Below are 21,420 nucleotides of genomic sequence, written 5' to 3'. Positions count from 1 at the left end.
TAATTGACCAAAGCGATTCCAGTCTATGGTATGTTTGCATTGGCGTTTCCTATTGCTTGTGAGACTGTCCGTGGTACAACAATTTTACCATTGGGTGATATCTTTTTCAACTGCCCACGTGAAACCTATGTCTTGACCTATTATGAACAATATTTGATATGTTATCCCAGATAAGCAGAGCTGCTCCAGGGCACTTGGACAATTGCTGAGCTGAGGTGTTAAACTATACGATTCCTATAGCTAATATCATGTACTTTTGGCTATGTGTATCATTGTGATTCATGTATTCACTTGATTTCCATACAATCTACTATGTCTGTTGTTTATGTTCATTGAAAACTTGTAATAAAAACTATTTTAATTTGAGGAACACCAATGTGGCCCAAAACATTCAGTTGACTATAATAGAGCGAGTTGTGCTTCTGTTCGAGTACCTCATTTTGCCAGACAAAAATATATTATGGAGATAACGTCTATCCTTAGGAAGAGACCACCTTCTCAGGTGTGTGGAGACTTATACAGCTATAGTTGCTCCACTGCAAGGGAACATGGGAATAATATGCAAATCTGTCTCCCAAGATGTAAACAGGGAGACAGTGCCTCTGTTATGCTGCCCTCTATAGCAAGCACCCTGAACATCATGCCCGACTTCCCAGAAGTCTTCACTGCATGATGCGAGGTTATAACCAAATCAATTTCTCAGCTACGTACAGCACCGTTTCTGTCTCTTTGGTCAGACAAAAATATAGGCATGCAGGACTTTTTTATTTGCAACTTGTAACAGATTTTGGAATCTGTTTATGCTTTTATTCTGGTGTCTGTCATTTTGTTGGATTAAAAAGTCCTATAATTTATAAAGGATTTTGTATAGGTTATAAGGATCAGTTATAATTAGTTATTGCTCTTTGACCTTTTTGTAGTACTATACGTCACACGTTCTGTTGTGTTCTGAATTTAAAAAAAAAAAAAAATCCCATGTAGATTAAAATGGACCACCATGAGAAAATAAACATTCACACTGCGTCTACATATGGAGATCCAGTCAAACTGCTGGAAATGAGTGCGGCATGCAGTGTTATTTTGTCCAGTAAAATGCAGGCTTTTTGATGGAAACACAATGAACTCCAATGTAGTGAATAGGATCCATTAGGCACTGTTGGCGTCAGCAATTTGCCAAATCCAGCCCTTTTTACTATTTTACTCCTGTCAGAGAAGAATAATGGAAATTGCTCGCAGAGAGTCTTGTAAATGGATACAAGCAGATGACAAGGGAGTCGAGCATGACACAGCCCACAGAAATAATATGATGGATTGATAGCTATTTTTGAGTTGAGGAATACATTTGTACCAGATAATTACACAGAACATAATACTTAACACGATCAGATATTAGTCATCATTTTCAATGTCAAAGACTGTTTTATTTTATATTTTATATAAAAGTTTTTTGGGGGGTTCGAAGATCGATGACCTATGTATTGGGTCATCAATCAAAGATTGTCAAGGGTCCAAAACATAGGACACGTGTGGATCAGCTGTTTGAAGTGGAAGAGTTATCAGTCCCATTCGAGTGAATGGGGCTGGACTGCAATACCAAGCACAGCCAAGTGAACAATGTTTGGGTTTAAGTGAAGACATTACAATGCTTTTCCCAGTAACTCCCTTTAATTCTTAAGTTATCACAGTCAGGGATGTTACTATGTTGGCTGCAGAGATCACAGTCACTTCAAGCCCCGGTGGTTTAGAGGACCCAAAGGTCCCTATGACACCAGTTTTAAGCAATGACGTAATTTGGGTTACAGATTTTCACTGGGACACAATAGCTTTAGGTTACATCCTCTGATAACGGTACTATTGCTTATTCTAATGTCTCAAATCTTGCATGCAATTCTTGGGACTCTACAACTGCAAGAAGTGCGCTATGTTCTTAACTGACCATTTTACAATTTGGTAATTCCATATACAGATATGACGTGTGTATCACTAGATAACCAGCTTTTCAAAACACAATTTTTTTATTCCTTGTCACGAGGTCTAACCTGCATCTGCCTGTGTGTGGCCACCCAGTGGTTGTGTTGAGGTTTGTTACCTGTCCACCTGTAAATCCTGTGCCAAAATCCACGTCTGTCCCTTCTGTATTCTTTGCCTTGTTTTTCTCGCTCGAGACGAGGCCAAAAATACAGAAGGTACAGAAGTGGATTTTGGGACAGAATTTCATGGAAAGTAGGCAAAATGAGGGAATATTATCAAATGTATTAATTGTACAAATGCTGACAGTAAAATAGAAGCTTTGAAAAGTTCAATAATGTATTAGTTAAATTTGATCTCCGAGTAGACACATCAATAAAAAAGGTAATAAGACAGGTATTTTGTAAATGGTAGACAGTCATACATGGTTCTATCATTTAGTTTGATACTGGTTTTCCAGCTGACAGACTCCCTGTAAGAACTTAATACGCTTGATGTTTCTGTTCAAAGACACAAGACTTGAACATGTGCTCTTTCCCCAACAGTGTTGAAGAATCCCATCTACAAGTTCTACAGATTCCCCGCATCTGACAACAAGTGGATCTGTGTTCGGGAGCAGATGTCAGAAAGCATCATGTCTTTTCATATCCCAAAGCAACTGCTTACTCTCTACTTAAAAGAAGACACCAGAAGGTAAAAAAGAAGTGAGCAGTGTCATGTTATTCATAGCGGCAGAAAAGATTAGCTACCAGAATGTTTTTATATCTAATTGCATTGAAGTCAGAAACCATAAGGCAGAATCTCCATATCCTACCACAGCATATTAGCATGGCACAACGCACTGAGATGTAATGTTGACTGCTTCATTCCCAAGGCAATGCCCTACGTGTTGGCAAGCACCACTTTCAAGTGCCTCTTCTCTGTCCAACTATTAATAGATCCCAATTAGATATGTAACAGAAAGCTGAAATTGACTGGGTTATGCTCATTTATGTAGAAAAAAACCGCTTCCTATCTGCATTTTTGCCTTTCATTAACTTCATTCCATGAAATGTGTGATTATTCATATTTACAATTTTTATGGAGAAAATGTCTTTTTCTCTAGTTAAATATGGCAATGAACATCTCGGGTTCGCTCTTCAATTATATTCACTGATTTGCAAAATTAGACAATATAATTGACAATAAATAAAATTGCTGTGTGTCTAAAGTGACTGGACGGTGTTGTCTGTTAGAAGTTTCAAGACAAGTATGGTAAGCCTTTGGCTTTGGAAAGGTAACTCTGTAAAGTCTCTAAGCGTTAGCTCTGAACTACCTCGGTTTTTCTAATATGGGCTTCAAGAAAAATGCACTGTGGTTCAAATAGAGAAAATCCAGTGACCCTCGTGAAAAGCCCTTTAAGCTATATGCCTCAGTATGTTTATAATATAGAATTAACAAATGGCTACTCTATATTGTTTTATAGCTTCACTTGGAGGCTGAATACAGGACTTTTTTGTGCGTTGAAAATGGCAGAGAGCATAACAGATAATAGTCAGACTTCATTATAGTCAATGGGGTCCCTTGGCATCTGTTGGTTTCCTAGACGAATGTGTCTTTATCGTACAGTCTGTTTTCCTGTTCATATGATGGAATGAAAGAACAGACTAAACAACACAGATGTGAACTTACCCTTAGGTATGTTAGGAAAGCAAGAGGTCAAGCTCAAAGAACTGACCTTTGGCTAAGTGTAGAGTTACAAGTATAACACTAGGCAGAAAGTTATAATTAAAGGTTATGGATTTGTTTGCAATAGAAAAGTTCTTATTATAGTTTGTATTCTGTGGCTTGCATGTGTTGCTATATACTTCAAGCTGTCCTTTTTCGCACTGTCAGTCTCAGAAGGACTCACACAAACAGGCTAGGCATGATGTGCTTTATATACAAACACATACTACTTCTCAGGGCAGGTTCACACTGCAGCCGGTCTCTGCTTTAGCCAATCCAGCTGGTTTCCGTCTTCTGCCCCAAGAAACTAGACAGGGGACGGAAACCCGGCGGTCAGTTTTCAAACCCATTCACCTGAATGGGTTTGCAAAGTGACCGTCCGTGAGCATCTTCTGGCTCTCTGCGGCGAAATCAATTTTTTGTTAAAAAAAACGGTTTTGTCGCTGTTGGGAGAACACCCCGGGGTAAATGCCATTGGTATCCGAATCTAGTAGAGATGAGCGAACACTGTTCGGATTGGCCGATCCGAACAGCATGCTCCCATAGAAATGAATGGAAGCACCTGTGACGCCGGCCGGCCGCCGGCAAAGTCAGCGTCACAGGTACTTCCATTCATTTCTATGGGAGCATGCTGTTCGGATCGGCTGATCCGAACAGTGTTCGCTCATCTCTAGAATCTAGGAAAGATGGGTTATGTTACGAGCTCAGAGAACACAGAATACAGACCACTCACATTCTATTTAATAAAACGTGTTCTGATTTAATGACGGGAAACAGGTAGTTTTATACAATACAGATTAAGAAACGTTGTACTATTCTAATTAGTATAACACGATTGGTTGTAGAGTTATAAGATAAGCCTGGCACATGACTATTGACTGAGGCCTAATGTAACCTGCCTCTCATTATAACTTTCCAAACTGGGATGGACTTTCTCATGAAACAAAGAAGGATGCAGAGTGCTTAATGTGTGAACTGACATCTTCGATACTATGTTCAGATGTATATATCATGGCAAGAGAGATAAGATGGCATGCTTGGTGCCAGACTTCTTCTAGACTACAGCCTTGAATATAACAAACAATGGCCTACAGAAAATCTGTGCCTCCATTCCTTCACACTCTGAGTGATCTCACCTCATAATACATGTGTGAGGATACAAAATGGATGACATATACAAAAATGGAGTTTATAGAACAAAATGGAATATATAGAGATACATGACTATACTTGCCCCTCACACCACGGAGAGGCAGAAGACGCACACAGGCGGTCACTTTGCAAACCCATTCAAGTGAATAGGTTTGAAAGCTGAGTGCTGGGTTTCCGTCCCCTGTCCAGTGTCTCAGGGCAGAAGATGAAAACCCGCCGGATTGGCTAAACTGGAAATCGGGCACAGATGTGAACCTGCCCTTACCAGAGATACAGTCCTCTGATGGTAAAACCACACATAAGAGTCTTTCCCAGGCAGGAAAATGGGAGAAGATTTCATAGAGTATACAGAGAGGGTTTTTTTTATTTTCTGTTTGGAAAAAAATGTTTCTTTAATAAAAATTACAGTTTAAAAAAAAGAAAGAGAAGGAAGGGAGGAGAGTTGAGCAGAAGCTGTGCAGGTGAAATAAAAAGAGAGAATAGATCATGTATGGCTAGGTTCACACATGCTTTATACACAGGAGCACTAATCTTATCATTTAATTTTTTTTGTCTTTAGATATATTTTTTGTACTCGATATTCTTGCATTCATAATCTTGCTAACCATTATTGGAAACGTGGTGTCCAAAGATTAAAAACATGGCCACTTTCTTATTCACATGGCCATGCAGCACCTCGGCCTCATTTATTTCAATGGAACGGAAATGTGGCATTGCCATGTGACCATGGACATGATGTCACTGCCTGAGAAGAAGAAAGCAGCCATGTTAACAAAATTCTTGTCAGTCTAATCCCTGGCAATGCAGATGAGCTCTGATAACATAGTGGAGTTTTAAGCATTGCCTCACATTGGATTACTGAAAGCTGCAGTTATAAATGTAACCCTATAAGGATGAGATCATAAGGTGCCGCAATAACACAAGTGTGGCGAGTCTGAAAACCGTCACAGGGCCCTGCTGCTGGAGCACTTAAACTGATTGTGAAATTGGGGCAAAACAGCTGTTTCACCTGTAAAACCGCACAAGTGAAACTGCTCTCCACAGCTGAACTAAGACTGGGTTCACACATTGCTTTTTTTAAATTAAGAACCGTGTACTAAGCTATACTAAGGCCTAGCACACATTACTATACATTTTACCCAATAGCAATTAAATTGAAAACCTCTGGTTTGCTGACATAGAGAACATGTAACATGTGCTATACAGCTGACACGCATAATGAAATGTGCGGCCAATTAATGCAATTAAAAAAAGCAGGATGTCAGCCCAGTCAGATATATGTAAGCTGTAATATACTGCAAATGTAGATATATACGCATTTAGTATTTTGCAAATGTCTAGTAAAGTGGCCTAATGGAAAGTGATAGAGGTTAGAGAGCTGAGGGAAGAGACGTGTTACTGTTGTATTACTTGTCCTGCCCTTGGGAATCATCTAATCCTCTCAATGTACTTATGCAAAGAAGGTGCTGTTATAACTCTATGTAAGAAACTGCTAAGGAGTGACAGACAGTATGATAAACATATTTGCTATAAATCTTACACATTTTCATGCATATTTTTCAGCCTTGCCTTGAAATATATTTATGTCACGTAGTGGATTTATTTGCTATGTAACATCTTTAACAGCAAGTAAACCTCTGAGCACCAAGAGAATACCAGATACAATTGTGTTTTTTTATTTTTTTGCAGTAGCAGTTCAACTTCCCATGTAAATATGGCATGGATGACAAATGGTACTTGGATTACGACCAGGATCATCTGCATATTAGTCAGGAAAGTTTTTGGTCCAACAATAGGAATAGCAAGATTCAAAAAAGTTATGGTTTGGATGTTCCTGACAGCTATAGAACTTTCTTTAAGAGTTGTGACCACTAAAATTGTTATCGAAGGACTAATATAGTTTTCGGGTGCACCCCCAGCACGTAATAAGCTTTATTATTATTATATAAACATGTCCTCCATTGCCTTGAAGCCCAAACTCTGTGAGTGCTGCCTCCCCTGCAAGAGCTTTGGCTCTGTCTGACATCCCCGACTCTTTTCTACTCCAGCCACAGGTCCAATGAGTAGAATCGAGTTGGTCATGTGACCAAGACTCAATGCATCTGAACCCCACCTGCCCTCTGCAAGGTAAATTTTAGGACCCTGGTGGACCAGTTTATAATACTAGTAACAAAGCTTAGCCTGTGCAGAGAATGCTCTTGTAAGTTTTATTATTCCCCAAATAACCTCTTTGAGGCTAAGGACCCAAGTGGCGAATTACAGCTAAATAGGACTGCAGAAAAGATTGCGGCGGAAACGCATTGTGTTATGTCCTGCAGCACATTTTACAGAGAGTTTGCAGAGTTTTTGTCTGTGGACTTTCTGTCCCTATTATACCTATATGGAAACCACCAGAATTTCTGTAGGTATAATTGAAATGCTGCGGTTTACTATGTGTATTTTAGTAGATGCTTGTATTCTCCATGAAAATCGACAGCAGCATTTCTCATAAATTTTCTAATGCCCTCTGTTACCCCATCTGAATATTTTTGAATTAATTGACTCTCATTGTCAAAGGGGTTTGTCCATACATTATCTCACTCGGCAAATAATTGAGGAAACACCCATTTGTCAATTTATTCTTAAATATCTATTATCAGTAGCAGAGTAACAACACAACAAAAGATGACCAGAATTATTATGCTATGGGTGATACCACTGTTCCTACTGAACACAGAGCCGGCTGTGCGCTGCTACATCTGAGAAGTAGCAGACCTGGTTGTGTGCTGTAGCAGAGTTCAGCGCACAGCCAGCTCTGCTACATCTCAGATGTAGCAGAGTTCAGCACACAGCTCTGCTACATCTCAGATGTAGCAGAGCTGTGCGCTGAACTCTGCAAATCTGAGATCGGACCACAATGGAGACTGCTGTGGACTGATCTTAGACTCCGCCTCCTCCAGCAGAACCAGCGTTGATTGGCCGAATGCTGTACACTGTATGGCATTCGGCCAATCAACGCTGGTCAATGCATTCCTATGGGAAAAAGTCAGCTCCCGTATTATTAGTGGCGTAATACAGTGACTTGGGCGTGTTAGATGCCCCCAGACATGCTTCCCCTGCTGTCCCAGTTGCATTTCAGAGGTGTTGTCATCATTTCCTGGGGTGTCATAGTGGACTTGGTGACTCTCCTTAGTCGAATAGTGTTTTCCCCTGAAACTAAGCTTTTTTCCCCATAGACTATAATTGGATTCAATATTCATTCGAATAGTCGAATATTGAGGGACTATTCGAAACGAATATCGAATATTTCACTATTCGCTCATCTCTACAGAAAAGTGCTTTTGTTTTAATAACTTGAACAAGTGCCACAATCTCAATATGCTTCTCATTAAAACTTTATCGCTTATGGAGCTAAAGATGAGGAATCCTAAGTCAGCCATGCGCTGCTTTACCCCCTGCTTCCCTTACAGCTGATAAAATCCATGTTTCCACTGCTCGAAATGTCTCATTTTTAGTTTTGTACAAAATTTCTGTAAAAAAATAAAGCTTTATTTTGGCGTTTAGCGGCATTTTCTGTGCTCCACATTTCAAGCTTTGTAAAAAGTTGATTTTCCCTGAAGGTAACAATGAATCACTTGATCTTAATTGCTTCTTGTGCTTTGGAGCAGATAATGTATTACTGCTGAATATTACAGTTTAGGTTTGTCATATTCTCTATACACAGACACATTTGGGCGTATTTACTTTATATCTTTAATGAGCACAAAGTAGATTTCTCTCCCAGGCCGCTGGATGTTGAGGTTGGGGTGATAAATGAAAGTGTCTCTGTACTTAGTTGGGATTCAGCGCTCCGCTACTGTATCACAGAACAAATCTATTTGTCCTCTCCGCTAATATTTGATGGAACTTTGCTGAAAACCTACCCTTAATTTCATTATATAACAGTATAGCTATAGCTGGGGAGTTGCTCCTAACACTTAACTGACAAAAGTGAGTGCTCAATATGTAACACCAGCACTCTGAGATTGCTGACATACTATACCTTTCAGCAGACACCGAGACCAAGTTACCTATGATGCATACTCTGCAGTCCCTACATTTCATTCTGCTATGCATTTCCTTCTGTCAAGGCAGCTAGGCCTGCCTATAGTACAGATGTGCTGTTCCTCACTGTAAATTGAGGGCCTGAGGCTTGGTTCACATGTGTGCTCAGTATTCCGTTTGGGGAGTCCGCATGGGTACCCCCCCGAACGGAATACCGAACGTATTGACAATCAATAAGCTTATGAAAGCACAAGGACTCCATAGACTATAATGGGGTCCGTGTGTTTTCGTCTTGGTGTTCGCACTAGACATACAGAGAGGAAAGTACTTTATGAACTACTTTTCTCTCCGCATGTTCCGTGCGGACACGACGCGAAAAACACATGGACCCCATTATAGTCTATGGAGTCCATGTGCTTTCATAAGCTTACCGCTTGTCAATGCGTTCGGTACTCCGTTTGGGAGTCCCCATGTGGACTCACCGAACAGATTACCGAACGCAGATATGAATCAGTCCTAACATGCATACCTATGGGCCTCCCCAGTCAATACCAGGTAGTCCCCATGTATTTATATCTGCTCTGCCCTCAGTATGGTACCTGAGCAATATAGGCTTATAACCTTGCTAGTTCCTGCAAAGATTACCACTGGTTTATCCGGTGTATTTATAGTTTACGCTTGTATTGACCTTTGTGTCTGCTCATCCTGATCTGACTGATACCTGTTACTAACTCTAGCTTGTCCTGACTCTGCATCTGTCTGCTCATCCAGGCCTGCCTGTTACCTGTTACTGACTTTAGCTTGTCCTAACTCTCTATCTGTCTGCTCATCCAGGCCTGCCTGTTACTGACTTTAGCTTGTCCTGACTCTCTATCTGTCTACCCATCCAGTAGAGAGTTGACTGTTTCTGTGTGCAACTCTTTATATTCACCTCTGTGCAAGTCAAAGAGCTGAGAAGTCTTGCTTGTCTCATTCCTATAGATATGAATGAAGAGAGATCTGTCTAAATGCAGCAAACAGTGTTGTAATGTGAATCCAGTCTAAGGAAAGATCCACAGCCTGAAACGCTGCTGGAAATCTGCAACAGAAAAAATGCTCCAAGTGAAGCTTTATATTGTTGCAGATCTTGTTCAGGAAATGCTAAAGATTTTGCTTTTTACATAGCAAAGGGTGAAATTTGTGATGAAAATCTATAAGTTACCATACTGCAGATTTAAAATGCACTCCTTATATCAGTTTCTGGCGCAGATTTTTTTTTTTTGTAATCAACATATGGATGGAATTCACTAAAATCTTATCCTCTTTGCAGGGACTATAGAACAGTAAGTTGTTTTTTTTTTCTGCAAGTGTTTCTGTTCTGACTTGCCCCAATCTATATTTTCACGTGACCATGTGACACTGTACGTGAATGGGGAGCTATTCACATGACCGTCACAAAAACTTGACTTAGCTTCCAGTCCAGTTTAACTGTCTTCTGATATTGTCTATATTAATACTTAGCTTATATCTGGTTAAAATAGTAAGAAATGAATAATTTGATATGGAACAAAACAATGTCAGGAATGAAGTCAGCGTGCACTTCTTGCTCCATGCTTTGATGTCTGAGGGGTATAAAATATGAGTGTGTTGCAGCCATTTGTCTGTCGGCTATAAAGATGTTCTATGTGTCAAATAATTCTGCGTGTGCACGTTACTCTCTGCAGCCGCCTGACAGGCTCTTTCTGATAAATTGTAAATACTTTATTTTTTCCTCCAAGGCTTAAGTAATCATCAAATTAATCATGCGCTCATTCTTTCTCCAGACAAGAGCACTTCTTAATCTAGAACATGTGCGTAATTAGTAGTTACTTCTGAGGACAATGGAAGAGAAAACTATGTAAATTGTAGACGTGGTAATTATTGCATTTATGGATGTGGTGTTGGCACATAAAACACTAAAGAAGAGAGTTGGCCAACTGTTGTCTGTGGGTTCAGATTTCATTTGAACATTACCATTCTAATTAATTTTGATATAGTAGACGTCTCTCAGTGTGAAATCGCTCCTTATAGGAACATGAAGGCTTCCTTAAGGTAATTCAGGATTTATTGCTCTATCTATGATTGGTTGGTATCTCACTGTCCCTGCCATTATTTCTTTTCATCAGAAGTAAGTACAAAGAGCAGAATTTGTGTATTATATTTTTCTACAATTTAGATTTTACATATATTTTGGTTTCGCATACTTATTAGTTTCTGGTGACTATTTTTGTATTTGTGTAATGTTTTGTCATGAAATCAAAGAAAGATGAAGCATTGAGATAAATTTTTAATTTTGGTATGGACTTCAACCAATTTTGAAGCCTAGGTTTCATCTTGTTCTGGCTCGAAGGGACCCAGAAGGGATGATGTGGTCTACAGACAGGGACAGGTCAACCTTTTTTGATGCCTATGACAGGGATCAGAATGTGCCTCACCACACAGTCTCTGAAGTTTAGTCATTGGAAATGCACTACAAATTCTGTCAGCTGTTGTGATCTTGTTTTATGATTTTAGTCATTACTTCACATTTGTTTATTTGTTGTTTCCCATAATAAGAAAAAATCAATTAGACGGAATAATGCTTTTATAAGTAAGGCCACATGAGGACCTCCCAAATGGAATACTGAAAGCATTGGCAAGCGGTGAGCTTATAAAAGCACACGAACCTCATAGACTATAATGGGGTCCGTGTGTTTTCCGTGTGGTGTTCGCATGTTCCATGAACTTATTTTCCTGTCCGCATGACTCGTGCGGACTTCATGCAGAAAGCACACGGACCTCATTATAGTCTATGGGGTCTTGTGCTTTCAGTGCTCACCGCTTGTCAATGCGTTTGGTATTCTGTTCCATGCAAACTTCCCAAACGGAATACTGATTGCAGATGTGAACTGGGCCTAACATACATGTAATAGAAAAAATATCCAAAACTGCAAAGAAACCAGCCTCCAATAAGTTTGCTTTAGCAAACATTGCTTAACCTTATTCCCATCGTAAACCTGGATCAATATTGACTGAACCCACCAATTCCAGCAGAACTGGTTGAATATCTACAGTAAGTCTTGATTCATATCTGCGTTGTAGGTTCTATAGAAGACTCCTCTGTAGTTTCTGCCTAAAACGGTGTAGAGAATAGTCCTGTATGGAGTCTATGGGGTCCGTGGTTGTCTGCAGGTAACTGCTTTTTTTTAATGGACATGCTCTCTGTCTTTCTGGTCCCCATGTGGACCTAAATGACAGAGAACCGAACGCTAGTGTGAACCTAGCGTAATGTGTATGGGGTTCTCCCTGTCTCTGCAACAGCAAATAATGCGGAGCGAAAGATCGAGCTCTTAGATTACAACATTCCCAATACTTTTGTTGGAAATGATGGAAAACACCCTCTGCCAGAGGAGTCTGACACCAACTTTCTGTTTAGTTATTGAGAAAAGGTTTGCTTGGCTGATTCGAGCATGTATGTGTATGGGATGTCGAGAGACAGCTGTCAGCCATACAAACATTTGGCCGAGAGCTATCCAAAGGGTATGGCCAGCCTTTGTAACCAGAACATTTTCCTACAGGGTCTCTATACTTATTTAGAATAAAGGGTAGTCAGCAGGGTTCAGGCCCTCAGCTACAACTCTGGATGTTAATTGCTTCAACATAGTTGTGCAGCCATTCCTCAGACACTAAATAATGGAATACACATAAAGATGTAGCTTTTAAGTCTTGCTCAAGACTGCCCTAGGCATGTTAGCGCAATAATATAGTTAACTTGTAATAGCAAACACTGCTTTCTCTGTAGTCCAACATCAGCAGCAAACTAATAAATACATTGGGGGAATTTACTAAACTGCTCATACCAACTTTTACTTTGTCCATTTTCCACTACTTTTGAGAAAAGAGAGGGGGACAAGGATCAAGGGAAGCCACAGAACAACAGATTAACTTGTACCAGAAAACTAGTGTGAGTAATAGATGAAATCTATGTCTGCCCATGGTTGGCTTAGATTCAAAGGACATCTGTCAGCAGGAAAGTGTGTATACAGCGGTGATACTCCTGTTTCCAAATATGCCAGTCTTATCCAGCTCTGATGCCCCATTTACATGTAAATTACAAGTTTCACAATATGCCAATGAAGTAAATGTGCTTTAAAGGAGGCGGTGTTTAGCTTCTCCAAGCTTCAGTCCCTTCTCTAGGTTCCCCAGACATTGATCCCTGCTCACTTCCCATTCCTATAACCTCTAGCTTCAGAAGCATTCTTAGCTGCATTGTATTGTACTGTCTGTACTGTGAAAGACCAATGATGTCACACCAGTACATCGCAACCAAGAGCGCTGCTAACACCGGAAGCTGGGCAGAGACTGCCAGTCAAGTACTAAAGGGTAGAGTTGGAAGAAACAAAGGAATGATATGCTAGGGTCGGGTCGGGTCATTGTCACATCACAGAATTCATGCAAATGGGGCATCATAGTTGGATAAGTCTAGCTTATCTAAAAACTGGAAAATCACCTCTGCAGCCTGCTAAAAGACGTCTCTTCACAGGACCTCCTGTAATGCACCAGAATTGTTAATTGGCTCTCAGACCAGCAGGGAAATTGATTATTGGAAACACCAGTCTTAATAAGTTCCTCCAAATTGTATGTTGCATCGATCTCTTATTAGAATCAGTTGAGCCTTATAGGAGAATTCGGGGTGAACTACTCCATGATTATTTCTATTTCCACAAATGAATTTTGACTTTCTAACCTCAATAGCGCCTGCAGCACTTGATTTACTTGAATTATGTATAATGTTGCTTGTCTCTAGCTGCTGAATTCAAAGGCTTCCACTTTATATCAGTACAGCAAATCTCCAGAGCCATGAAGTGCACCTACATTGCCTTCTTTTATTATACACTATATGTAGGAAAGGATTGAGACACATCTATTAATCGCTGAATTCAGTGCTATGGCCACTGGTGTATAATAATCCAGCACCCATGTATTATCTCTTTACAAACATTGTGAAAGAATGGGTCATTATAAAGAGCTTATGTAATTCCAGCATTACACAGTAATAGGATGCCACCATTGCAACAAGTCAGTTTGAGAATGTATGTAATATTCCAGGATCAGCTGTGAGTGGTATTATGGAAAAGTGGAAGCTTTTAGGAACCACAGCCACTCAGCCATATAGTGGCAGACCACGTAAAGTCACAGAATAGGGGAGTGCTGAGGCTCATAGTACATAAAAGTAACCACCGCTTTGCTGATTCATCTGGCATTAACATCACCATAATAACTGCCCTGGGAGCTTTATAGTATGAGTTTTCATGACTGAATAGCTTCATGCAAGCCTTATATCACAAAGCACAATGCCAAGCATCAGATGCTTACTGGACAAATAGTGACAAATCACACTTTTCTATCTGGTCTAATGAATGAGTCTGGATTTGCTGACTGCCAGTAGAACATTGCCTGACTGTGTTGTGCCAGCTATAAAGTTGGTTGGGTGAGTAATAATACTGTGGGGTGTCTATTTGGGGGTTGAACTAGGCCCCTTCTCAGAGGAATGGAAATCTTAGCATACCAAGACATTTTGGACAGTTGTATGCTTCTATCTTTGTGGGAACAGAGCCGAAACAGAACCCTGACATCAATCCCATCAAACTTGTTTGGTATGAACTAGAATGGACATTGGGAGCCATGTCCTCTAGTCAAACATCAGAGTCTGACTTCACATATGATGTTTTAGATGAATGGGAAAACATTTTCACACTCTGAAATGTTACAGAAAGCCGTCCGAGAAGTGTGGAAGCTGGGCTGGCTTCAAAAGGGAGGACCAACTCCATATTAAAGGTGTCGGCCACTTTCAGACCAATGTTGAGAGACAAATGTGACTTCTTGTATAATGGAAAGTTCTACATTTTTCCAATGTACTTTCTGTAGCAATCCCTCATGTTTTTCTAGATCTCTACTTGCTTTCATTCATTCTTCTTACTCCCAATAGGTATCATGGTATCCCAATCAGTTCGTGGTTATGTGATATACAGTTCATGGTCATGTGATGTACAGTCCATGTTCATGTGATATACAGTTCATGGTCATGTGATATACAGTTCATGGTCATGTGATATACAGTCCATGTTCATGTGATGTACAGTCCATGTTCATGTGATGTACAGTCCATGTTCATGTGATATACAGTTCATGGTCATGTGATATACAGTTCATGGTCATGTGATATACAGTTCATGGTCATGTGATATACAGTTATGGTCATGTGATATACAGTTCATGGTCATGTGATATACAGTCCATGGTCATGAGCTGTGCATCTGTGTGTTGAAGCTCCTGAGTCAAAGCAAAACGTGTAATCAGACTCTTAATTACATTGTGTCCATTAGAATAATGGTCTATTTTATGGGGTAGAGGGATCTTTGGGGCTCCCTCAGGGCCCAGGGTTCAGTAGTGACTGCTACCACTTCACATCCAATATTTAAACCCCTGGTTGGGTGTGAGTCAGTCTTAAAAAAAGGTTTTTATATTTTACTTGTACTATTGATATATGCAAAGTTTGTTGAGAAGACGGCGACCACTTAACCTTACATATTTACAAACTAAAATTCTTGAGGTCTTTGAAACAGCAATTTACTACAAACTGTGAAAGTCTGTTTCTCCAAAATAAACATACATGGGAAAGGCCTTCTATCATTGTACAGTCAGAGTGCAGTATAATATAGATGGGGAATGGATTCCAAACGCAGTGCTCAAATGTCTCATCATCAGGAAACCAGAAAACAAAGGTATTCTACTGAATAAAGGTTATGAAATGTCATAACAAGCATACTTGGCTATATTCCAACATAAAGAATATACAACATAAAGAAATCAACTTGTCACTTTCCAGACAAAAATAGGTTTTAAAAATAGAATTTAAACGACAGAAAAGAACTGAATGGCAATATTGTAGTCTTCCATTTAGTGAGTATTGCAAGCTGCGCCAAGGAAATAGTTACTTTACAGTCCTTATTTTAGGCTCCATTCACACGGAGTAACGCCAGGCGTTTTTTGTGTGTATTTTTTGTGTATTTTTACATCCGTAAAAAGCAGTCTCCATTGAGTTATATAGTAAAATACGCCTGTATTTTTACGTCCGTAATTTTACGGACGTAAAATTACGGACGTAAAATTACGGACGTAAAAAAACGCCAGCATTTTACTATAGAACTCAATAGAGACTGCTTTTTACGGCTGTAAAAATACACACAAAATACACACAAAAAACGCCTGGCGTTACTCCATGTGAATGGAGCCTAAGTTTTATTTCTATTATTTAGTTGTTCCTTTTGGTTAGTGTTCATTGGTGTTTCATATGACAATACTTAGTTGCAATAACTTGTTTTAGACTTCTAAATCTGCCAGAAACCATTAGGATCTGTTGTAATTAGAGAAGAGCAATTAGTATTCGATCGAGTAGGTAGTCAATCGAATACTATGGTATTCAAAATACTTGTAATCGATCGAATACTACTCGCTATTCGAATGGAAAAGTTCGATGCCGAACCAGCATTGATTGGCCGAATGCTATACAGTCGGCCAATCAACGCTGGTTCTTCTCCTACCTTTAGAAGTCTTCTCTGTGCAGCTTCCCCGCGGCGTCTTCCAGCTCTGAATTCACTCTGCCAGGCATCAGGCCTGATCAGAGCCGACTGTGCATGCCCGCTTGTAGTGCGGACATGCGCAGTCGGCTCTGCCCGGGCCCGATGCCTGGCAGAGTGAATTCAGAGCCGGAAGACGCCGCAGGGACACTGCCTTGGAGAAGACTTCTCGGAGGATCCAGCCCGAACCTCACTCGTGGATTTGGTAAGTATAATTTGATTGAACGTTGCCTACCCCTGAAACGAGCATTTTCCCCCCATAGACTATAATAGGGTTTGATTTTCGATTCGAGTAGTCGAATATTGAGGGGCTACTCGAAACGAATATCGAATCTCGAACATTTTACTGTTCGCACATCTCTAGTTGTAATCTATTGTAAATATATTAGTCACACAGTACATGTGAAGGCTTTTCTTAGAGAGCATAGCAGTATTGTGAACAGTTTTTATATGATATGGTTTTAGTACACACACACACGTGTGTGTGTGTGTGTGTGTGTGTGTGTGTGTTTTATTTTTTTTATTTTATTTTTTAAATGAAAGTTTCTCACTCTTTGTGAATAGTCTTTTTTTCCAAATGTAATTTTTATTTTACTAACTCATACCTCTACCACGGGATTTAAACTAGACTTATTTCCAGGTCACTGAATTACATTTATTTTTCAGTTCTTGAATACCACTATTTATTGTTCTTAAATTATAGTTAGTCAAGATAATTATATAAGAAGCTTTGTCATATTTGACAGGAAAAATAGCACAGCATGCAGCACTATTCTTTCATCGGAAGGTTGTAATATAGATCCAGCATTCCTATGAAGAAACAAAAAAATAAGCACAAACACTTTAAAAAAAAAACAACAGTTTTTGGAGATTGAGAACATACAATTTCCATATGGTACAATTTTGCAACTCAAAAACTGATGGCCTGTGATGTCATGAAACATATTAACCCACTAAACACTATGATAGTCATATACAGCAGACATATGAGATTATTTCATCTGTACCTACCGGTATATTAGTAGAATTTAGTGTAGTTGTCTTAGAGTTTTCACAGTGTTCATTGAGATATTAAGGGACACTGAACACCGCCACCAATATTTGTTTCACAGGGTGGTGCCAGATGAGTAACCTCTTGAGCTCCAATGCAAACTATGTAATGAGACCCCTATCTTATTGATAACAGTGTATATTTTATGTGGAGCCCCATCAGGGTCCAGGGCCTGGTAGCAACTGCTAACACTGCACCCCTTATAGCCACTGGGTGGTATGATAGAAGTGGGACAATGCATATTAGATGTAATCATCAAAGGAAAATCTGGTCTGGATCATGGATGGTCTTACAAAGAGGCAGCTTCTTGGAGAGGGTCCACTATATGTAATGTACAGTATTATTGCTCACAAAAGACAGATGAAGCTCTTCTGATAATAGAATTAGTAAAGTATTTTATAACAAAAATGTGAAGAAGATCTTACAATGAGAAATGCAGTTGAAGTAGGAGTGGATAAGCGGATTAACTTAAAATGATTTCATATAAATGCTTCACCTTTGTAAAATTACAGGTTTTAGGAATAACGTGACTATCAAACTGGTGAATGTGTTAGTCATCTGCAAACTCTTTTCTGAGGTCAGGTACAGGAGCCAGCTAACTTTAAGATCAGCCCCAAATGTTGGATGCAACTGCACTAAGGCTACACACTGCGAAAATGCAGCGTTTTGACCACGGTGGAAATGTATTTTGGGGAAAACACGTTAAAGGGACTGAAGAGTCTTTTGCATGGTATAAAGAAAACTTTCAGCACTGTATAATAAGAAGTGAAACGTTTTTCTGATATACTGTATAATGTTTTTACTTTGGGCTAAAGGTGTTTTTTTAGGGAGCTTTTGAATAGGTATTTGCTCTAGATTTTGGTTCTAATCCCAGGTCACGAGATTGAAATCACCACCTATTCCCTGGGTCCCTCCTATGCTAGCGTGGGGGGGGGGCAGTTTACAGTAAAGCCAGCCCTCATATTACAGGTAACGAATACTAGAAAGAAGAGAGGAACAACCTTGTGGCCAGTTCCAATCACATGACCAGGGATCGGAACCAGCCTGGAAAAACTAGTAGCAGCAGCTAAAGGCCATCAGAGGAAGTAAGGGCTCGTTCACATCTGCGTCCGTACTCCGTTTTGCAGGTTTCCGTTTCCTGCACAAAACAGGGGCAGGAGGTGGAAACCTGCCGACATGTTTCAAGCCCATTCATTTGAATGGGCTTGAAAAGTCTCCTGCCGTGTGTGCCGATGATTGTTTTATGCACTCCGCGGCAAAACCGTTTTTTTTAAACCGGACACAGAGTCGGACATGCAGTACTCCGTGTCCGGTTTAAAAAAAAAAAACGTTTCGCTGCAGAGTGCATAAAACGCTCACCGGTGCTCACGGCCGGACTCGGCATGACAGGTTTCCGTCTTCTGCATGCATGCAGAAGATGGAAACCTGAGAACGGAGATTGTACGCTGGTGTGAACCCAGCATAAGTCGAAATAGACTCCCTGTAGAACTCCTTTAAAATACTAACTGTAAAATTGTGCCCAAATACTACTAATATAAAACTATAGGGGTTGGGCCTGCTGTAGCTCACAGAAGATTGTCTAGACCAGTGGTATGCAACCTTCAGCACTCCAGCTGTTGTAAAACTACAACTCCCATCATGCATGCTTGCTCTGCTGTTCTTGGAACTCCTATGGAAGTGAATGGCGCATGTTGGGAATTGTAGTTTCACAGCAGCTGGAGAGCCGAAGGTTACTGACCCCTGCTCTAGACTAATATGTTTTTATAAACCTTCAGATATTTCAGTATTTAAGTTCAGACATCAAGCAGAGCTCTAAAAAATGGTGAAAACTTGGAGCATCACTTTTCATTATACAAATATTAAGGTTTATTTACAGAAAATACTATAACATGGTTATTTATTTTTTCTGGTATGTGGAGTTAAGATTTCTTCAATAAACCATTCGCTTTAGTGAGCACATACATTGAAACCCATTTCCATATAATGCCGTGTTTATTTACAATGCAATAATGAATTGTCTGCTATTTTAATCTCCAACAACATTATGTAAATGAAGCTAATCTTTCTAGCCTGTATATGCTCGATCCAGGTCTATTTTTATATACTGCTGTGGATGCTTCATATATTGTGATGGATGTTTTTGTTGGTAAAATGAGGAAATTAACAAATCTGTTTGATGGGCAAGAGGAATATATATTTGATTTTGCATCTGTATTATCAAAAGGGATATAACAGGAGGCTTTTTGGAATAGAAATTGCTTTCAGATAGTAAATCCTTTCCAGCACAATCTTAATTCATCATACACATAGATGGCTTTAACAGGCTAAATCGTTTGGTAATAAGACTTTTTGAGCTCCGAAAGCTGAAATGAATCCATCGTGCCTCCTAATTTTTATTGCCAGCCTTTTTCTGCAAATTTCAGAGAGAGAGTTTTCTTTTACTGCCTTAGTTTGGTGCCAGGAGCTGTATTTGATTCTTATCTGCATATACAGTACATTTATACATATGCGTAGCCAGAGGGATATATACAATAGTATTACAAGTACCCAGCATCAGACAGTTGTGTTGTACTAGGGTCCTTGAATATAGAACATGAGCATGGTCACATAACTGAGTTATCTAGTTCATTGTTATCATTGTACAGACTGCACCTATTATTGCAAAGATTTAAGTGCTACTTTGTTGGTGTGTCTGAGAAGTGTATGCAAGAAAGCAGAAAATAAGAAGTGTAAAGTATCCAAGGTCTGTGACATAAGGTAATAGTCGAGCCATAAACAAATAAAATGAAACATCTCATAGGCTAGGTTCACATCTGCACTCAGGTTCCTATTCGGGGGGGGGGGAAGGTGTTGGGGTCCAAACGGAAACCGAACCTGCATAAAAAAGTGGTTACCCCATAGACTATAATTGGGTCTGCGTGGTGTCTGTTCAGTTTCAGTCCAAAAAGGGTGAAAAATGCGGAGAGCGGAATGGAATTCCCATACGGCGATCGGGCACATATGTGAACCAAGCCTTAATAATGAACAGTGACTTTCATGGTATAACCAACCATATGCACTGGTCTGCCATCCCAAAGAATATTGGACCACCATTTATCCAGCCATGACTTCTTATGCCTCTGTATTATATCAGCTTTTTGCATAGGATGGGTAGAGTATTATATCACAGGAGTGGTCTCTGCATCCCCAGAAATGGTCCAAATACAGCTAAAACCTACATAGACTCTATTGCATCTTCTCCATTATCTAATACTATCATTGTAATGCCCACACTAAGTACTATAAGTGGTTCTTGCCATAGTATTTACTGCCAGTGTTATAGTTTTGACCCTAGTACATTGTCGCAGGAAAGCTAGGACTCTAGTGCAAATAGTGACCAATGGTTTGTACATTTGGAAAAAGGTGGGGAACCACAAACAGGGGGTACATGGCCCCTCATCCCTTTAATTCCACTGTACACCAGCTACATGAATGGGCATTGAAGAATAGGTTGGACATTGGGGGGTAAAATATCTTACAATTCTGTTTTTCCAAGTCTCCAGATAGAATTTTCAGGCAGAATGTGTCTATTTTTCAGCTGTGTGATCTTGTTTGTAGAAGATTAAATCATTTTGCAATAACAGTCTCTCATTCCAGGGCCAACACAAATGTACTGAACAAATGGTGGTTTGTTTCATACTCAAAGCCACATTAAAAATAAGTGTGTCTAATTCCAAGTCACAACATTAGCCCAAATTCATTTTCTGTTTGTCTACATTCCAAGCAGATTATTATATTTGGGCAGTGTTTCACTGAAATATACAGATTTGCCAGTGCATGAATGGATTTTAAGAGATTTCTGCATCAAAGACGTGAGAATATTTTATAGTTTCTGCCCCTGCC

The 21,420-nt window shown here is 39.7% G+C and overlaps 1 protein-coding gene across 5 annotated transcripts in view; it reads left to right on the top strand.

Moving 5' to 3' along the window:
* Positions 1-21,420, top strand: part of INPP4B (inositol polyphosphate-4-phosphatase type II B) — a 469,700-nt gene that overhangs the window by 330,367 nt on the left and 117,913 nt on the right. For all 5 annotated transcript variants that reach the window (XM_075288123.1, XM_075288124.1, XM_075288134.1 and 2 more), the window contains one exon: positions 2,514-2,661. In XM_075288123.1, the coding sequence (XP_075144224.1) occupies positions 2,514-2,661 (148 nt within the window). The remainder of the gene's footprint in view (positions 1-2,513; positions 2,662-21,420) is intronic.

This window comes from Leptodactylus fuscus, chromosome 1 (assembly GCF_031893055.1).
Source record: "Leptodactylus fuscus isolate aLepFus1 chromosome 1, aLepFus1.hap2, whole genome shotgun sequence".
NCBI classification, from domain to species: Eukaryota; Metazoa; Chordata; class Amphibia; order Anura; family Leptodactylidae; genus Leptodactylus; species Leptodactylus fuscus.
This window is presented reverse-complemented; position numbering and strand designations above follow the sequence as displayed.